At 47.9% G+C, this 20,045-nt stretch overlaps 2 protein-coding genes across 20 annotated transcripts in view; one reads left to right on the top strand and one right to left on the bottom strand.

Moving 5' to 3' along the window:
• VRK3 (VRK serine/threonine kinase 3) overlaps window positions 1–20,045 on the top strand; it is a 66,694-nt gene that overhangs the window by 6,757 nt on the left and 39,892 nt on the right. For 4 of the 16 annotated variants that reach the window (XM_082435919.1, XM_082435931.1, XM_082435925.1 and 1 more), the window contains exons 1-2: window positions 13,721–13,846; window positions 15,168–15,230. The exons of 5 other annotated variants lie outside the window; for them this stretch is intronic. The gene's annotated coding sequence lies outside the window, so the exon portion shown is untranslated. Of the gene's footprint in view, window positions 1–12,867; window positions 12,926–13,720; window positions 13,926–15,167; window positions 15,231–16,641; window positions 16,660–20,045 lie in introns of those variants that run through there. 7 more of the 16 variants (XM_082435920.1, XM_082435932.1, XM_082435924.1 and 4 more) reach the window with 4 other exon arrangements.
• On the bottom strand, window positions 658–13,541 carry ZNF473 (zinc finger protein 473). Of its 4 annotated transcripts, none has more exons than XM_082435890.1 (5): window positions 13,252–13,539; window positions 10,240–10,395; window positions 7,957–8,083; window positions 4,678–4,767; window positions 658–3,397 (listed from the first exon to the last, which is right to left on the bottom strand). In XM_082435890.1, exons 2-5 carry the CDS (start codon window positions 10,246–10,248, stop codon window positions 834–836), a joined length of 2,790 nt encoding a protein of 929 aa, XP_082292016.1. In that variant the 5' UTR covers window positions 10,249–10,395; window positions 13,252–13,539; the 3' UTR covers window positions 658–833. The 4 variants fall into 4 exon arrangements, with proteins under 4 accessions (XP_082292016.1, XP_082292015.1, XP_082292017.1 ...); XM_082435889.1 differs by having other exon boundaries at window positions 13,039–13,539; XM_082435891.1 differs by lacking the exon at window positions 13,252–13,539 and adding an exon at window positions 13,213–13,227.

A 20,045-nucleotide genomic window follows, 5' to 3' on the forward strand; every position in this document is an offset into this window, starting at 1 on the left:
GCCCACACTCGCCGCAACCAGAGAAGAGCCTGTGTGCAGCAACGAAGACCCAATGTAGCCAAATAAATAAATAAATAAAATAATTTTTTAAAAAACGAAAGAAAGAAAGTACTAGGACAGAGCTGAGAAATGGAGGGAAGAAAAAGGCTAGGGTTTTTTGTTTTTTGTTTTTTTTTTTAAGAGCAAAGTACTGGGTTTTTGGAGCCAATGAAGCCAAGGATATTTTGGTGGAAAACTTTAAAAATAAAAGCCATGCACATTATTAGTAATAATGTTAACTGCAGTGAAATAAAGATAGAGGGTTGCTTAGTTTTCTCTTCCTTTTAATGTAAAAGAGTATATTTGTTATATCTGATGCACGTTTGTAGCTCACACTTGGTGAGTACTTACTATGTGCTGGGCACTTAGTTCTAAAGTGCTTTACATCTCTTTATCCTCACAACAGCCCTATGAAGTAGGTAGCTATTATTTTGCCCATCTTACAGATTAGGACACTGAAGCCCTGAAAGGTTTCATGACTTTCCCTAGGTCACTTAGGTGGCAGATGGCAGAGCTGGGATTTAACTCAGCAGACTGGCTCCAGTCTACCTCTGACTTCCAAAGCTCCACAGCTTCTCAATGTTTGTGTTTTCACTGTTTTAATGAAACTCATGTGTGCAAATTTTCTAATCAATCTTTATTAATAAAGAGATTTATTACTCTTGTGGGGGAGGGGCTTACACTGGGATGGTTTCAACTTTAGGCCTCGGATGAACACATTCTCAGATGTCTGGGATCCGCTGCCACCCAGCAGCCATGGGCAGAATTGCTACCTGTTACTTTGGAGTGTGAACTCACTGATGTCGGCTGAGACCTGAGCAGCAGCACAAGGCTTTCTGACAATGTGGACACTGATGTGGTTTCTCCTTGGTGTGAATTCTCTGATGCTGACTGAGATGGGCTCTAAGGCCAAAGGCTTTCCCACACACATCACAAGCATAAGGCTTCTCCCCAGTGTGAGTTCTCTGATGCTGCATCAGATTTGCTTTCTGGGCGAAGGCTTTCCCACATACGGCACACACATAAGGCTTCTCCCCACTGTGAACTCTCTGATGCTTAGAAAGGCACGAGCTCTGGCTGAAGGCTTTCCCACATTCCTGACAAACATAAGGCTTTTCTCCAGTATGAATCCTCCGGTGTCGGATGAGTGCAGCACCCAGGCTGAAGGTTTTCCCACAGTCGCCACATTTGTAGGGTTTCTCACCTGTGTGAACTCTCTGATGCTTAGAAAAGCACGAGCTCTGGCTGAAGGCTTTCCCGCATTCCTGACAAACGTAAGGCTTTTCTCCAGTGTGAACTCTCTGGTGTCGGATGAGTTGAGCGCCCAGGTTGAAGGTTTTCCCACAGTCACCACATTCATAGGGCTTCTCGCCTGTGTGAATTCTCTGATGCTTGGAAAGGCACGAGCTCTGCTGCGATGTTTTCCCACATTCATTTTGCTCAAAGGGCTTCTTTCCTGCCTGAGTTCCCTGATGCTGAACAAGGTGGTTACTGTAGGCAAAGACTTCGTCACACTTGTTAGGTTTAAAGGGCTTCTCTGCAGTTTGGATTAACTGATGTTCTGAGAGACATGCACTTTGGCTGAAGGTCATTCCACATTTGTTACATTGAAAGGGGTGCTCACTCTTATGGGTGGACTGATGTTTGGCAAGGGAGGCACTACGAACGAAGGCCTTTCCACAGTCCCCACATTCATACGGCCTCACTCCAGAGTGGATCCTCTGGTGGCGGATGAGCTGTGAACTTTGGCCAAAGGCCTTCCCACACTGGTTACACTCAAAGGGCTTCACCCTGGCATGAATCCGCTCGTGCTGAGTCAGGTATTTGCTGCAGCTGAAGGTTTTCTCACATTTGTTACACTTAAAGCGCTTCTCGCTGACCCTTGGAGGCTCTCTCTGCTCTGGGTTCTCATTCAAGATCTTCCTGCTCTTGTCAAGTCCTTGTTTTTCTCTGGTGTGAATGCTCTGGTGGCAAGTTAGGGTCGAGTGGCAAATAAAGCGCTCACCACACTCCTGACATTCGTAGGGGGTTTCCACAGCATGGATTTTCTGGTGCTGAACAAGGTGTTCGTTGTGGCTGAAGGTCTCCTTGCATTCAGCACAGCTGTAGGGCTTTTCTGTGGCGTGAATGGACAGGTGTCGATTTAGGTGGGAGGGCCGGGTGAAACTCTTGAGGCATTTGTGGCACTTGTGGGGCCTGTAGCCCGTGTGAACCCTCTGGTGTTCATTAAGGTGAGTGTTCCGGTAAAAGGCTTTCCCACATTTGTTGCATTTGTAAGGCTTCTCGCCCCTGTGAACCCTCTGGTGGGTCTTTAGGGTCAGGATATGGCTGAAGAGTTTCCCACACTCATCGCACTTATAAGGTTTTTCTCCAGTGTGAACAGACTGGTGTTTGACAAGCAAGGAGCTTCGCCTGAAGGCCTTCCCACACTCCTGACACACAGCGGTCGTTTTTGCAGCATGAATTTTCTGATGTTGGAGGAGGTATTTGTTAAAGTTGAAGACCGCCTTGCATCTGGCACATTCGTAGCGTTTCCGAGTGTGGGTTTTCTGATGCCGGGTGAGATGAAAGGTTTGGCTGAAACTCTCGCCACATTCATTACATTTGTAGGATTTACCACCTGGGGGGGGTTTGTGACGCTCAACAGGCTGTGAGTCGTGACCTGCTGGACCATCACTGTCTTGACTCTTACATGGTTTTTCTTCACTGTGAATGTTCTGATGCCACAGGAGGTGTGTATTCTGACTAGAAGTCTTCCCGCACTTGTTACCCACATAGGACTTGGAGCCTGTGTGAGTCACTGACTGCACAAAAAGGCAAGAACTCTGGTTGACATCTTTCTCATACTCTTGAAGCACAGTGGGGTCCTCCCTAGTGTGAAGAATCCAGTGCTGGATCAGACGGTAGCTCTGGCTGAAGCTCTTCTCACACTGACTACATTTATATGGTTTCTCCCCTCCCTGGATGTTATCCTGCTGGCTCTGGTCTGAGTAGCACCCAAAGTCATTCCCACTTTCCTGAGACTTGGCTGGTGTCAGGCTCCTTTCAGGAAGATCAAGAGTCACAGAACCCGCTCCTGGGAAAAGGAGGGACTTGGGACCAAGGCCTCTCTTGAGTTTGTGGCTCTCGAGTTCATGGCTCTTGCATTCTGTGGGACTTTCTTTGCTGGTAACAATATTGGACTTCAGAAGACTTTCCGGATCTCCGAGCAAACTATCTAACCAGCTCTGGCCTATGCAGGCTTCTTCCAGATGGGAGTTCCAGAGGCCATCCTTGGAAAACATCTCAGTAATCTCCTGGGAGAGTCCTTCTTCCAAGAAGTCCTGTGGCAGAGGAGAGGTCTTGCCCTCAGCGGTGTCTGAAAGAGAGGGCAAGTGCAAATGTCTCCTGTGCCCTGGGGGTTAAAGACGGGAGCTGTACGCTGAGAGCAGACAAAAGGGAGAACAGGTGATGGGTCCTGAGTCAGGCCTATCTGGCAAGGGGATGAAGGAGACGGGGCCAGAGTGGTGATCCAGCTGGAACTGGCATCACAGGAAACAGAGCCCATTTCCAGGAGGATTAAGAGGGAAGCTGGGCAACCTCGAGGGTTCCACAGAGAAGTGGAGGCTCTCAGTGGATATCTCCACCATCACCCCCATCAGCTAAGGCCCACTTCCTAGAGAAGTGCACTCAATGGAAAAGAGGTATAAATGATAACAACGCAATACGATTGTTACCACGTGGTTATCATTGTAACCACATCCAAAGGTGGTTTGCATGTCGTTACACATGCTTGGAACCAGCCTGGATGTTAAGGTGGCAGAAACAGAAATCCACAGTTGCAGGAGCCTGGGCGTACGTGAAAACACCTGTGCGCTCAACGGGAGGCTACAGAAGGTCCATGTTCACAAGCTCACGAGAGGTGAGCGGAGAACAGAGCTCCAGGCTGATGGCTGGGGTGCAGGCTGAGACTGAGCCGTGCAGCCTCCACTCCGTGGCCTCTGGTTCAGGGGTCCTTCTCCTCATGTTAACAGCCTAACAATGAGAAAAGCCTCCAGTGCCCCAGGCAGGGCCCTGCCTCTGCTTTTTCCTCCTGGGGATGTCTCGACCAGTGTAACACCTGGGAATCCTCACTGCTTGACTGGATCCCCTGGAGAAACCATGGCCTGGAAGAGGGCAGACCTAAGGCTCTTGGCAGCATTTAGGCCCAGGCTTGAGTTACTAACAGATGGGCCATCTGCTAGGCCCTGTGGACCAGGAAGGAAGGATGGGCCTGAACGAAAGGGGGGTGAAACAGGTAGACAGGGGGTCCACAGTGCTCAAGGGGCACAAGGCAGGAAGGTGGAAAGACCAACTCAGGGAATGTAAGGCCGACCCCTGCTGAGTCTGGAAGGATGTGGAGGGGACAGAGGAAAGGCACCAGGACAACCACGTGCTGAACACAGCGGCAGGCGGAGATAAGGCATGCAGGGTGAGGGTCCTGGACCTAAAGCCAGTGCGAGGCAGAGTGAAGCCCAGAAGCAGGGAATCAAGCTGTCTGGGTAGACAAACTGGGTGGGATGGAGTTCCCAAAGATGGAGGGCCCACAAAGGGCCATGCCCCACGATCCCTCCACCCTCCCGCTCGCTGGGTGCTGGTGGGCCCTCTCTGCCCACTCACCAGGTCCTGTTGACTCTGGGCTTCCTTTCGCCAGGGCTGCCAGCTCTTCCCCATCATCTGGATGGGAGGTCAGGTTGGGTCTGGGGGGATCTGAAGGGAGAGAAGAGCACTGTCACCAACCAGATGACAGCAGCATGGAGGGCCATCTGGCCGCTGAGTGGGAACCTCCCGGCTCTCCTGACTATTCAGCACCTTATCCAGCGCACGGCTCCCAAGGGCCAGATGCAGCACTGGGTGACTCCAGGGACGCCTGCCCTACAGGGTTCCCAGTCCAGTGGAGGAGAGGGACCCGGACAGTCACAATCCAGAGTGATCAGAGCTGTGACAGCTGGGCCTGGGAACACGAAGGATCTGTAACAGCTCTTGAGGAATGAGCAGAGTGGCCGGGGAGAGGCAGGTGCTTCCTCGGCCATCTGCGATTCGTTCATTCACCCATGGACCACACACGGCCAGAGGCCTCCATGGGCCAGGCCCCGTGATGAAGTGTGTTGGGGTCCCAGAGCTCAATCCCACACTCTACCCCCTGCAAACTTCCTCAAGGAAGGAAGCAGTTATAATCCCTGGGGAAATGTGCTACAGTGGCGAGAAAGCCACTGCTAACTTCAAAGATGAGAGGCCATGAGCCCAGCAAGTAGGCTTCATCTTTTAGCTGAAAGAGGGCAAGGAAAGAGATTCTCCCCTACAGCCTCCAGAAGGAACCAGCCGTGCCCACACCTGGATTTCAGCCAAGGCAGACCCACTTCAAACTTCTGACCTCCACGGGGCTTCCCTGGTGGTGCAGTGGTTAAGAATCCGCCTGCCAATGCAGGGGACACAGGTTCGAGCCCTGGTCTGGGAAGATCCCACATGCCACGGAGCAACTAAGCCCGTGCGCCACAGCTACTGAGCCTGCGCTCTAGAGCCCGCAAGGCACAACTACTGAGCCCACGCGCCACAACTACTGAAGCCCACGCACCTAGAGCCCGTGCTCTGCAACAAGAGAAGCCACTGCAATGAGAAGCCTGCACACCACAACGAAGAGTAGCCCCGCTCGCTGCAACTAGAGAAAGCCCGTGCTCAGCAATGAAGACCCAACTCAGCCAAAAATAAAATAAATAAAATAAATAAATTAAAAACAACCACAAAAAACAAAAAACTTCTGACCTCCAGAACCATCAGTCAGTGTGTGCTGTTTTCAGCCACGTTTGTGGCATCTGCAAGAGCAGCCATAGCAAACGATTACACCACTCATATATATACACACACAAACGTGTGCCAGGGAGTCAAGGGAAACACATTTCTACCATGGATTGTAAGTTAAAAATTGCAGACACTGAGATTTGACCTCCCACAAGCTGCTTCTGTAGCACATTGAGCAGTTTGGAGAAAATCTGCCCCAATGCAATAAAATTACATGAAATGATAGTTTTCAGTGTGTAATCCTTTTTTTCCTTTCTAAAAATCTTTTGGAATAAATTATTTTTTCTGCTTTTGGAAAAGAAAGAAGCAAGGAACTTGAGAAGGGGAAATGAGCTGATCAGGATGAGGTGACACGGATGAGGAGCAGCAAGGCTCCACCTAATGTCTCAGCCCTGCCGTTCCCTCCCTGTGTGACACTGCTGTTCACAGCCCAGGGAAAACGGTTAGCACCGCAGGCTGCCTGCTCTCATTGGAAAGCCCTGCTCGCAAGGCTGGCCCTTGGCTGGTGTCTGGGAACCTGGATTTCGGGGGTGGAGGGTTCCAGCCTTCCCTAACCAATAAGAGGGGCTCCCTGTGCCCAAACGCCTGCTTCCCTTCGGGGAGTCTAGGATTTGGGTACGTGGCAGGCAGAGGGTGCCTATGCGACCAGCCCCCGGTAAAGAACCTGGGTGCTGGGTCTCTAATGAGCATCCTCGTAGACATTTCATATGTGTTGGCGCAGCTGGTCGCTGGGGGAATTAAGCATGTCCCATGTGACTCCATGGGGTGAGGACTCTGGAAGCTGGTGCCGGCCCCCCTGTACTTGGCCCCCCGAGCCTTCCCCTTTTGCTGGCTGTGCTCGCACCCCTTCTCCGTGGTAAGTCATGGCCGTGAGTAGGACCATGCGCTGAGTCCCAAGAGTCCTCCTAGTCAATCACCAAATGTCGGGGTGCTCCTGGGGACTCCCACAGAGCTGGGAAGTTGACTTCCCCTCTTTGAACCTCGATTTCAGGAGGATCAAGAAAACAGGGAGTCAGACTTCCTTGCAGGGTGACTGGAAGATGGGAGGAGAGCATTGTAAGCGCTTGGCCAGCACAAGACCCAGCGCCTGACACAGCGGCTCTTGCTGCTCACTCATCTATTCAGTGAGTCCCCATAGCGGGTACTGGCCGTTCTGGACACGGGGGCTCCACCAGGGAGCAGCACGAGTCCCTGTCCGCAGGAAGCTCCCATCCTGGCAGAGGGAGACAGACCACAAAACGAGCGGTCAGAACATGAAGGAGCAGTGGGCAAGCCAGGCAGGGGAAAAGCAGGGAGTGCTCCTGGGGTTGCAGTTTATCTTAAAAAAGGGAAGCCCCATGGTGGTGCAGTGGTTAAGAATCTGCCTGCCAAAGTGGGATCCCAATGTCGGCTCCTCCTGGACCAGGGATCGAACCTGGTCCAGGAAGATCCCACATGCCACGGAGCAACTGAGCCTGTACGCCACAACTACTGAGCCCGCGAGACACAACTACTGAGCCCACGTGCCACAACTACTGAAGCCCACGCACCTAGAGCCCGTGCTCCACAAGAGAAGTCACCACAATGAGAAGCCTGTGCACAGCAAAGAAGAGTAGCCTCCACTCGCCGCAACTAGAGAAAGCCCGCACACAGCAACAAAGTCCCAATGCAGCCAGAAATAAATAAATTTTTTTTTTTAAGGGGAAAAAAAAAAAGGGGAAGCCCTGAGTCAGGGAGGGGACAGAGGAGAGCAAATGCAAAGATTCCTAAGTGTCAGCTGGAGGAATTCCTCTACCATGATGAAGAGGAAAGGCAGGGGCCGGATCAGGGTTTCTCAACCTGGGCACTACTGCCATTTGGGGTCGGATAATCCCTGCATTCTGGGATATGTGGCAGCACCTCTGGGCTCCACCTACTGGATTCCAGGAGCACACCCACCACTGCCAACTGGTGACAATCAAAAAGGTCGCCAGGCATTGCCAATGTTGCAGAATCAGCCAGCTGAGTACGCTGGTCTGAGGCGCTCAGGAGGCAGGGGCTCATTCCATGGGTGACAAGAGAGCCACGGGTGATCACCGAGCAGGGCAGTGACAGGCCCTTGGGGCTGGGGTGGACACTCACTCAGCAGGAAGAGGTCCTGGTAGTTGTCCAGTGCCGTGTCCCAGAACAGGTCCCCCTGGTCCAGCCCCAGCTGCTCCCAGTCCTCCAAGGTGAAGTCCATGGCTACGTCCTTGAGGGTCGCAAATTCCTGGAATGCAACACACTGTCAGTGATGACTGCAGGGCTGGGGTCAGGGAGGGGCCAACGGCTCACTCAGCACCCCCAGCCCCCCATGCGCCAGGCCTTTGGCAAAAGTCGTCTTGTGAGAACCTTCAGATGTAAGAGACTGGGCATCCCCGTATTTTCTAGGCAAGGACAAGGAGTCTTGAAGAGGAGACGTGAGGTTCCCTCAAGGTCACAGAGGTGGGTCTCCCTGATCCTGACATCCATCTACCTTGGCTTTTGGTTTTTTCAGTGTTTGTTCAAGATTTTAAGTTTTCTTTTTTTTAATTTATTTATTTATTTATTATTTATATATTTTATTTATTTATTTATTTATTTATTTTATTTGGGTCTTCGTTGCTCCACGTGGGCTTTCTCTAGTTGCAGAGAGCAGGGGCTACTCTTCGTTACGGTGCGCAGGCTTCTCATTGCAGTGGCTTCTCTTGTTGCGGAGCACGGGCTCTAGGTGCGCAGGCTTCAGTAGTTGTGACACGGGTTCTAGAGCGCAGGCTCAGTAGTTGCAGCGCGTGGGCTTAGTTGCTCTGCAGCACGTGGGATCTTCCCGGACCAGGGCTTGAACCCGTGTCCCCTGCATTGGCAGGCGGATTCTTAACCACTGCGCCACCAGGGAAGCCCAAGATTTTAAGTTTTTTAAATTAAAAAAAATTTTTTTTAAATTATAGTTGATTTACAATGTTGTGTTAATTTCTGCTGTACAGCAAAGTGATTCAGTTATACATATACATTCTTTTTCACATTCTTTTCCCTTATGGTTTATCACAGGATACTGAATATAGCTCCCTGTAGGGCCTTGTTGTTTTTCCATTCTATATATAATAGTTTGCATCTGCTAATCCCAAACTCCCAACCCTCCCCCCCCCACCCCCTCCCACTTGGCAACCACAAGTCTGTTCTGTGTCTGTGAGCCTGTTTCTGTTTCATTTACTCATTCCACAAACACCTGGAGGAACTTCCCCAGTGGCGTAGTGGATAAGACTCTGCACTCCCAGTGCAGGGGGCCCAGGTTCCATCCCTGGTCAGGGAACTAGATCCCACATGCATGCCACAACTAAGGAGCTGGCAAGCAGCAACTAAGGAGCCCATCTGCCACAACTCAGACCCAGCACAAACAAATAAATATTAAAATACAAACAAACAAACAAAAAATATCTTGAGGCTTCCTGTGTGCCAGACCGGTGATGGTCCCTGGGGACCCAGAGATGAGTCCCAATCAGTACCTGTCCCCGTGGACCGCCAAGTCTGGTGGGGCTGACAGATATGGTCAGGGACACCCCATCCGGGTGGATTTGTGCTACAGCGGAGGCAGCAGGGGTGATATGGGAGACCAGAGCGGGGAGGAGCTGACGCTGCCCAGGGAAGGTGGGGGGAATGAGCTGGGTCTTGAAGGCTGTGGAAGACTCACCAGCCAGAGATGGTGGGCGGGGTATATTCTAGCAGAGGGAGGAGCCTGACCAAAGGCGGGAAGCTGGAAAGTACAGAGTAACATTTTACCACCAGGCCAAGAAGGGAGTACGGCGTGTGTGGGGACACGGAGAAGACAGGGTGGAGGGGGGCAGGACCCAGGTCACGCAGGGATGGGCTCAGAAACCTGGATTTTATCCTATAGGCAATAAGGATTCCTGGAAGGATACTGAGCAGCAGAGCGACAGTGTGAGGGCTTACCTTTAAGAAGATCGAGTTGGGGGACCTCCCTGGTGGTGCAGTGGTTAAGAATCCACCTGCCAATGCAGGGGATACGGGTTCGAGCCCTGGTCCAGGAAGATCCCACACGCCGCGGAGCAACTAAGCCCGTGCACCACAACTACTGAGCCTGCGCTCTAGAGCCCTTGAGCCACAACTACTGAAGCCTGCGCGCCTAGAGCCCGTGCTCCGCAACAAAGAGAAGCCACCACAATGAGAAGCCCGCGCACCGCATCGAAGAGTAGCCTCCGCTCGCTGCAACTAGAGAAAGCCTGCACACAGCAATGAAGACCCAACGCAGCCAAAAATAAATAATTAATTGATTTTTTAAAAAAAAGATCGAGTTGGGGGCCATGATAAGACAGTGAACCAGAACAAGGCAGGCCAGCTGTGCAGCCTTTGGGGATGATGGGTTAGGATAGGGAGGGACCCTCGACTCACCTCAGCCATAGCCAGTGGGGGCCCAGCAGCCCAGTCCTCCTTTAAGCTCCCCGTCCTGGGAGAAAGTGTCCTTTCCTCCTAGGGCTGACTCTGGCCATGCTGGAGCAGCCCCCAAAACGTCCAGAAGCAGGAGGAGGAGTCAGAACATAAGTCTTCCTGCAGGAATCACAACAATTGTATTTATTGAAACCACCCCAGCCCCACGTTTCTCCTGTGCTTCAGAGCCTGCAAGGCCACTTCACAACCCTTCTTAGCACTCACAGTCAGTAAATACAGCCAGTAAATACCCACTTGGGAGAGGTGGAGATTCAGATCTATCACCGTGGCGGAACCTTCTGTCTTGCTCCCCACTGTGTGCACAGTGCCTGGCACACAGTAGGGATTTTTAAAATATTTGTTGACAGAACACATGTGTCTCTAACTGAACCCCTGGGACGATGCTTCTGATATTTCTGATTATCATCTCTAAGACTTGAGTCCAGGTGAGCCTCCAAGACTGTTGATGTTTCTTCAACCTTTTTTTTTAAACCATGACCCACAGTAACACAGACAATATATACCATGACTACTCATTTGCATACATAACTGAACAAAAGCTTCATGAAACAATACTTCATCTTACAAAGTAGGATGGCCTGGGATGTTTACCATTCTGGTTGCTTTTATTTTACTTCATTACAAAAAATTATGGTCACTGCCCCCCGAGTTATTTTCATGACCCATAGTATGCAAAACACTGTACCACTGGTGCGGCCACTGTGTATTTCCTAAGTAGCATATATCTATGGGGTGTCGAAAGCATTCCATATCATGAATCAGCAACGACACAGGTCCACAATTCTTAAGTCTCTGGGGCCAGGTATGCTTTGAATTCAGAAATTTTCAGATTTTAAAAAGATGATCCAGGGACTTCCCTGGCGGTCCAATGGTTAAGACTTCACCTTCCAATGCAGGGGTTGTGGGTTCAATCCCTGGTTGGGGAGCTAAGATCCCACATGCCTCATGGCCAAAAAACCAAAACATAAAACGGAAGCAATATGGTAACAAATTCAATAAAAACTTTAAAAAATGGTCCACATCAAAAAAAAAAACTCTTAAAAAAAAAAAAAAAAGGTGATCCACCATATATATGGTGTATTTCATTAGAATCCCAATGCAGTGGGGCGGGGGGAGGGCGCTGGCGGGAGCATTTCATAATTGAATACTTTGATATTTCTAGAACAGAGGTATCAATATTCACTCTAGGTAGGATAATTAAAAGTAATAGATCACAGCAGTTCTAGTCAGTTGTGGGCACCAAATCCATGGAAGAAAATGTTTGGTTTTCAGAGCATTCTAGATTTTGTGACTGCAGATAAGGGAATGTGGAAGACCTATAATAAGTGCTAACATTTTACCCAATGAGGATTTCCCTCACGACAGAGGTTAAGCCGTGACTTTTTAGTATAATTTGATCCACAGATTTTTAAAATTTTATTTTATTGAAGTAAAGTTGATTTACAATGTTGTGTTAGTTTCTGGTACACAGCAAAGTGATTCAGTTATTTATATATATGTACATACAGTATATGTGTGTATATATATATATTCTTTTTCATATTCTTTTCTATTATGGTTTACTACAGGATATTGAATGTAGTTCCCTGTGCTACATAGTAGGACCTTGTTGTTTATCCAGTCTATATATAATAGTTCGCATCTGCTAATCCCAAACTCCCAATGTGTCCCTCCCCCAGCCCCCCTCCCCCTTAACAACCACAAGTCTGTTCCCCATGTCCAATCTACAGATGTTTTATCTGGTCTGAGTTGGCATAGAGTGTTTTGACAGAAAATTCTTTTAAGTAATCCCAAACTTAAAAGCTGGGAGATTTCACCTAAAAATTTGATTTCCAGCTTCTGAAAAATCCTAGGATTTGGCCACATGGGGTCTGCATTCCCACGAAGCTAGTTTGTTGGAGGCTGTTTAGAGCTACCCCCGCACCCCGCTTTAGATGGGGTGAGCCCTCCCAGATGCCCCACAGCCCTCACCCAGACCTCTTCTCTCCTTTTCCTTATCTGCCTGACGCTCATAGACATCTGAGTTTGAGAACTCTACGTACAGTTTCCAGATCCCGTTCTGTCCACATCTCATACACTCTCAGCCCTGGGAGGGAAGAAACTGGAGCCCTGATGCAAAGCTCAAGGTCACCCAGCCTGTCATAATAACTTGAGACAAATGGGACTGGAAAGCCTTAGGCCCTGAGTCAGGGAGTCTTGCCTCTTCCTGGTGTGGGACCATGGCCAGATCATTCACCCTTTCTGTGCCTGTTTCTACATGTACAAAATGGGGCAGATACAACTCATCCACAATCTCTTGTCTACAATTCTGAAAACGTAAGGCTCTGAAAACCAGAACTTTATTCAAAAATTGGCAGCCAAACTGAACCCGAATTGCCACAGGCTATGTATACTCTTTATTCCCCTCCAGTGTGAATATTCATGCCTTTTCCGGCAGAAATACTCGATTTCCAAGAATTGCCCCAGATCTCGCTTGGGGGTGTTGCCTAATTATGAAACATGCACCCTATTAACTCTCTAAATTCTGAAAAATTCTGATTCCCGAGATGATCCTGGTGACTGCGGAGCTGACAAGAGACAATGCGAGGACAGAGCGGCGCCTGGCACACAGAAAACGCCCAAATAAATGGTAAATATCTTGACTTTCTAAGGAACTCCCATTCATTCATCCCTCAAGATCCGACCCAGCTCTGCCAAAGACTTCAGGCAACTCACCCCCTCCTTCAGCCTCAGTTTGCTCACCCAAGAATAAAATAAAATAGAATCGATCCTCTCAGGGCTGCTGGTGAGAGATGGAAACCACTTCAGCAAGATCCTGGCTCGTAACTCCGAACAAGGACTAAAGACTCCACCTAGATACCCACAGCCCAAGGCGACTCGCCCAGTGCCGAAGTCGCCCCAAAAGCATTCCGTCACCTCTCGTCTTCAGCGATCCCAGCCCCGGCGTCTCCTCACCTCGAGACTGCGGTCAGCCGGGTTAAAAGACTCGACCCCAAACGGGTGGGAGCGGAAGACCCAACTCCTCTGACACGCGCCTCCCCGCAGCCACTTCCGGTGCCGGGAGAATCTCTTCAGAGCTACTCCCCACCCAGGAGCCTCCGCGCCAGCCCCAGGACCCCGTTTCCCAGAGAGCTATGCGGACGCCTTATCTTGTCTTCCCATCTCCACCCGCTTCTTCGTCCTTAGAGGTCCCGCTGAGCACACTGCGAAATAAGAATAGAAAGAGACTCGGCATCAGGTGGCATCTGGGTATTTAGTTCATCCCTCCTTACGATTGGCTCCACGTTGGCATATGCGCAGTAGAACCAGGAAGCGTTCCACAGAAAGTGGAATGGGGTTGGGCGATGAGGGAATAATCCCTCCCCCAGCCCTGAGTCAGAGGGCTGGTCTGCCGCGAAGGTGCCTGGGAAATGGAGTTCTCAGGCAGGCACAGCCCGCGGGCAGTCCGGAGGTCTGCGTAGGCTGCGCCGGCGCAGTCCTCTCGCGAGGGAGAGGATGCGCGCGCAGCGCCCTCCGCCCAAGCGGAAGTTTTCGCAGGGCAACTGAGAAGGTGAGTCCCAGTGCTCCTGGAGGGTCCGAGAGTTTGGCTGTAAGTATGTGCTTCCGCACTACGCTCACCAAATCTAGAGGTGAGGGGAAGGAGAAGCGGAGCGGGGGGAGGTCTCCTGATACTCTAGCTAGAGTTCGGTCGTGGTGCCTGTGACGTCAGCGCGACTTTTTGTGGGAGGCGGAGCCCCTGGGAGCGGGGGTCGGGGGTCGGGATGAGAGAAGCTTCTGGTCTCCGAAATAACCTGACGGCTTCAAGTGTCCCCAGCTTCTTCGGGCTCTTGGTGACAGGCGTAGCTACGACGGAGACGGGCGGAGCTAATGGGGAGTTCGACAGACGCCCCGCCGTGGTACTACGTCATCCCTGGTTTCCGCGGAGGACGGGGCCGAGGCGAATCCCGTCACCTAGATGATTAGCCCTCCTGCCCTAAGTTAGAGTATAATCTTTAGCTCTTCCAGGAAGGGCACAGTATTTAACACATAGCAGATATTCAGTAAATGTTTGTTGAGTAAATAAAGAAAATGGGTGAATGAATGATAAAGACTGGCCTGAGTGTTGGAGCTTTGGCTTTTGAGTCCTGAGCTAGCCATATGACCTTGGACCGGTGACTTCAACACTGAGACTCCCTTCTTTCTTCCATACATATTTATTGAGAGTTTAGTATAGCTCTACTTCCACGTGACGTATTAAACAGTTGCTTGCTTATTTGATTATTAAACTTGCCTTCCCCCACTAGAATGAGCTTTGTCGGGTCAGGAGCCTTGTTTGTTTCCTTTGCTGCTGTATCCCCAGTAGCAGGCACATATTAGGAGTTCAGTGAATAATTATTGAGCGAATGAATGAATGAACAAACTTAGGACATGTTGGCTACATAGCCAATGCTCAATAAACATTAACCATTATCTTTTTAAAAAATAAATATTTATTTATTTATTTGCCTGCGTTGGGTCTTCGTTGCTGCGCTCAGGCTTTCTCTAGTTGTGGCGAGCAGGGGCTACTCTTCTTTGTGGTGCGCGGGCTTCTCATTGGGTGGCTTCTCTTGTTGCGGAGCAGAGGCTCTAGGCGCGCGGGCTTCAGTAGTTGTGGCACGTGGGCTCAGTAGTCGTGGCTTGTGGGCTCTAGAGCACAGTCTCAGTAGTTGCAGCACATGGGCTTAGTTGCTCCGTGGCATGTGGGATCTTCCCGGATCAGGGCTCGAACCCATGTCCCCTGCATTGGCAGGCGGATTCTTAACCACTGCGCCACCAGGGAAGTCCCAACCGTTATCTTTTACTTACCTGTGCAGCAAACCTGAGTCAGCCTCTCCATCTCTTTTCACTTACAGGACACAGTTAAGATGGAGTTTCCAGCCCAGTGAGTCTGAGGGCCAGACCGTGACCCCATAAAGGTACCATCCCCTGGGGCATATGCCCCTTAAGTCCTATTCCCCACCAACGGCCTGCTCCTGCTCCATTTCCTGTGTGTTACTGCTCGCAGACTTCACTCCCAGGAGAAAGGTTATCAGCGGCGTGGCAGTGGTCCAGGCACTTGCCCATTCCTAGAGGCCGTCTTTATCCAACGGCACTTGGCACCTGGGGAAATTCCACTGAAACCGCCTCATGTTTTCAAACTTTTATTTACATAAGTAACCTAGCACAGTCTTAAGTGTATTAGTCATACTAGGCTAGACCATGCTGCAGTAACAATGACCCCCAAATCTCAGTAGCTTAATCCGGAGAACAGTTTCTCACTCATACAAGATCTGGAGCAACTCTCCAGGGTAGCTGTCCTCTAGACAGTTTTTTGTTTTGTTTTCTTTTGTTTTCTTTTGTTTATTCTATTTTAGAAAGTTGCTACTTGTTAAAAAAAACACCCACCTGAGGAAAAGTTTGGATATAGAAACCAAACAGATCAGGATTTGACTTCTGATTCTGCCTTTTCCTGTTTGTAAAATGTCCTGCAAGCTATTGAATTTCTTTGCATTTCCTCATATGTAAAATAAGGGTAATAATAAAGAATTGCAGAACTTTTGTACTGATTAGAAATAATATGTGTTAGAAGGTAGACATTGATGAAGTGCCGGTTACGTAACTAGATCATGAACTGCCAGGTGTGGAGGCTAATGGAGATTCCTATTTGACTGGGGCTATCACAGTTCGCCCAATTATCCCATGGTAATTACTATTAGCACCGCTTATCATTCTCAAATCCTTTGAGTTGGATGATAAATTACATGATGGCCTATTATAAGCCATGCTAAGGACTTTGGACTTTGTGCCAAAACTGGTAGGATGATACTGAGGGTGAAGAGTGTGCCCCGGGGTAGTACGGCTTCTGAAATTTTCACCGACCACAGGGAATGTCTGCATATGTAGTTACGTGTGCCTGTTTCAAGAGTAAACAGTGGTACAAACCTAGAAGAAAGAGACTCAAATGGTCTAAGGAAGCACTGAAAGATGAGTCTGGTGATGAAGGGAGACAGGTATGAAGTGAGGCCACCATGGAGCTGAGCTTTGTACAGCTGCCTGCCTCTCTTCTGTTGCTGATTTGTTTGCTTTTTAAATTTCAGTACTGACAAGTATAAAACTGTTTGAATATTCCCAAGAATTCAGATTAAATTGAATTCACTAGCTAATACAGTGTTATTATTAGGGACTGAATCATTCACTCTGAAACCATTATCTGATGCATTTCAGAAATAAACATTTAGTAGATGTGCCACTTTTCCTGTTTTTATTTGCTGGATGAATTTCAAACTTCAAAAGGTCCTATTGCATGTGAAATAGAGGGCAGGATCATCTCTATGCACATAGGCAGACACGAAAGGGCATCCCCAGGTAAAGATTTATTTCCTCTTTGATTTCTTCAGTGATCTCTTGGTTATTTAGTAACGTATTGTTTAGCCTCCATGTGTTTGTCTTTTTTACGTTTTTTTCCCTGTAATTCATTTCTAATCTCATAGCGTTGTGGTCAGAAAAGTTGCTTGATATGATTTCAATTTTCTTAAATTTACTGAGGCTTGATTTGTGACCCAAGATGAGATCTATCCTGGAGAATGTTCCGTGCGCACTTGAGAAGAACGTGTAATCTGCTGTTTTTGGATGGAATGTCCTATATATATCAATTAAATCTATCTGGTCTGTTGTGTCATTTAAAGCTTCTGTTTCCTTATTTATTTTCATTTTGGATGATCTGTCCATTGGTGTAAGTGAGGTGTTAAAGTCCCCCACTATTATTGTGTTACTGTCGATTTCCTCTTTTATAGCTGTTAGCAGTTGCCTTATGTATTGAGGTGCTCCTATGTTGGGTGCATATATATTTATAATTGTTATATCTTCTTCTTGGATTGATCCCTGGATCATTATGTAGTGTCCTTCCTTGTCTCTTGTAACATTCTTTATTTTAAAGTCTATTTTATCTGATATGAGTATAGCTACTCCAGCTTTCTTTTGATTTCCATTTGCATGGAATATCTTTTTCCATCCCTTCACTTTCAGTCTGTATGTGTCCCTAGGTCTAAAGTGGGTCTCCTGTAGACAGCATATATATGGGTCTTGTTTTTGTATCCATTCAGCCAGTCTATGTCTTTTGGTTGGGGCATTTAATCCATTCACGTTTAAGGTAATTATCGATATGTATGTTCCTATGACCATTTTCTTAATTGTTTTGGGTTTGTTTTTGTAGGTCCTTTTCTTCTCTTGTGTTTCCCACTTAGAGAAGTTCCTTTAGCATTTGTTGTAGAGCTGGTTTGGTGGTGCTGAATTCTCGTAGCTTTTGCTTGTCTGTAAAGCTTTTGATTTCTCCATCAAATCTAAATGAGATCCTTGCCGGGTAGAGTAATCTTGGTCGTAGGTTCTTCCCTTTCATCACTTTAAGTATATCATGCCACTCCCTTCTGGCTTGCAGAGTTTCTGCTGAGAAATCAGCTGTTAACCTTATGGGAGTTCCCTTGTATGTTATTTGTCGTTTTTCCCTTGCTGCTTTCAATAATTTTTCTTTGTCTTTAATTTTTTCCACTTTGATTACTGTGTGTCTCGGCGTGTTTCTCCTTGGGTTTATCCTGTATGGGACTCTCTGCGCTTCCTGGGCTTGGGTGGCTATTTCCTTTCCCATGTTAGGGAAGTTTTCGACTATAATCTCTTCAAATATTTTCTCGGGTCCTTTCTCTCTCTCTTCTCCTTCTGGGACCCCTATAATGCGAATGTTGTTGCGTTTAATGTTGTCCCAGAGGTCTCTTAGGCTGTCTTCATTTCTTTTCATTCTTTTTTCTTTAGTCTGTTCCGCAGCAGTGAATTCCACCATTCTGTCTTCCAGGTCACTTATCCGTTCTTCTGCCTCAGTTATTCTGCTATTGATTCCTTCTAGTGTAGTTTTCATTTCAGTTATTGTATTGTCCATCTCTGTTTGTTTGTTCTTTAATTCTTCTAGGTCTTTGTTAATCATTTCTTGCATCTTCTCGATCTTTGCCTCCATTCTTATTCCGAGGTCCTGGATCATCTTCACTATCATTATTCTGAATTCTTTTTCTGGAAGGTTGCCTATCTCCACTTCATTTAGTTGTTTTTCTGGGGGTTTTTCTTGTTCCTTCATCTGGTACATAGCCCTCTGCCTTTTCATCTTGTCTATCTTTCTGTAACTGTGGTTTTTGGTCCACAGGCTGCAGGATTGTAGTTTTTCTTGCTTCTGTTGTCTGCCCTCTGGTGGTTGAGGCTATCTAAGAGGCTTGATGGGAGGCTCTGGTGGTGGGTAGAGCTGACTGTTCTCTAGACAGTTTTGATCTTGTGGCTGTAACATCACACAAGGGTGTCTGGTTTGTCATGGCCTGAAGGGAGAAGTTATGGTGACTCTTCTGACTTAAAAAAATGCTCACCAGTATTTATATCTTTGAAAAGCTAGAGATGTCCGTTTACGTGTTATTACCAGGAGAGCAAATGATTAAGTCACACGACCAATCAGGATTACAACCTTAGAGGCTAAAGAACACTTGGCGACAGTTTTGAAATCATATGTCTTACACAACTTGTGTAAAATAACAGAAGGGCAGTTTTATGCCACAGCATGGTTTGTGCTCTTCTGCAGGCCAAGGGGAAGAGAACCCTTTTCTCCTCTGGTTGAGATTTCTTTCATGGGCTGTTTGGACGGCCTGTGTGTTTCAAGGGCAAGCACTGGAATTCCATGAGTTAGCATCAAGAGGAAATGGAGAGACCTGAGAGGCTCAGAACTTAGGATGTGGAAAGAGAAAAGGGAGGAATAGAAACATTAACAAATGGAAGATGATAAGTGGGATACAGGGCATGATAGGGTAATAACAACCACTAACATAAAAGGCTTTCTGTGGGCCGGGCCCCTGTTCTTAGCAGTTGATAGAAATGTATTGCATTTAGACCACCAGCCACTCTGTCAGACAGGAATTGTTAAAAGCCCCGTTTTACCATTGGGCAGACTGAAGCATAGAGAGGTTAAGTAACATGCCCAGCAAGGAGCACATCTGGAGTTCAAATCCAGGCAGCCTGGGACCAGAGCCTGTAATTTTAAGGACTCTACTGTTTGCAGTCGCAACAGAAACCAGTCTTTACAGTGAATAAAGGAAAAGGTTTTAATTAGATTGAGCCAGACACAGAAAGATAAATATGGCATGATCTCACATATATGTGGAATCTAAAAAAAAAGTGTCAAACTCATAGTAGCAGTGAGTGGAGCGGTGCTTACCAGAGGCTGTGGGGGAAAAGAGATATTGATCAAAGGGTATAAACTTCCCATTATAAGATTAATAAATTCTGGAGACCTAATGTATAGCATGGCAGCTATAGTAAATAATAACTAATTGTATACTTGAAATTTGCTGAGAGAGTAGATCTCAAGTGTCCTTACCACACACACACACACACACACACAAATTGGAATTATAAGAGGTGATGGATATGTTAATTAGTTTGATTGTGGTGATAGTTTCATAATGTATACTGTTAACCAGACTTTCAGAAACGGAGACTGACTGAAATAAAGAGGCATTCATTTGGGGTTTGTTGGGACTGCAGCCCAGGAGGCCCAGATTCAAGAAGTACTTGAGGGCATCCTAATAAAGAAATACATATATACGTATTACAATTAAAAAAAAAAAGAAGAAGAAGAAGCAACTTGAATTGTGTTCCACTGGACTACAAATGAAGGAAGCTTCCGAAGGCAAAAACTGCAAAGCCACAATTAGTTACATTAGTTGTTT

This window comes from Balaenoptera physalus, assembly GCF_965194825.1.
Source record: "Balaenoptera physalus genome assembly, chromosome: 19".
Lineage (NCBI taxonomy): Eukaryota > Metazoa > Chordata > Mammalia > Artiodactyla > Balaenopteridae > Balaenoptera > Balaenoptera physalus.

What these genes read in the sequence shown, in the direction of transcription:
- ZNF473 (XM_082435890.1), bottom strand. An exon ending in CCAGGACCTCTTCCTGCTGA is followed by an intron (nt 4,768 to 7,956) that starts GTGAGTGTCCAC and finishes CTCTCCCTTCAG; the next exon opens with ATCCCCCCAGACCCAACCTG. An exon ending in CCCAGAGTCAACAGGACCTG is followed by an intron (nt 3,398 to 4,677) that starts GTGAGTGGGCAG and finishes CCTCTCTTTCAG; the next exon opens with ACACCGCTGAGGGCAAGACC.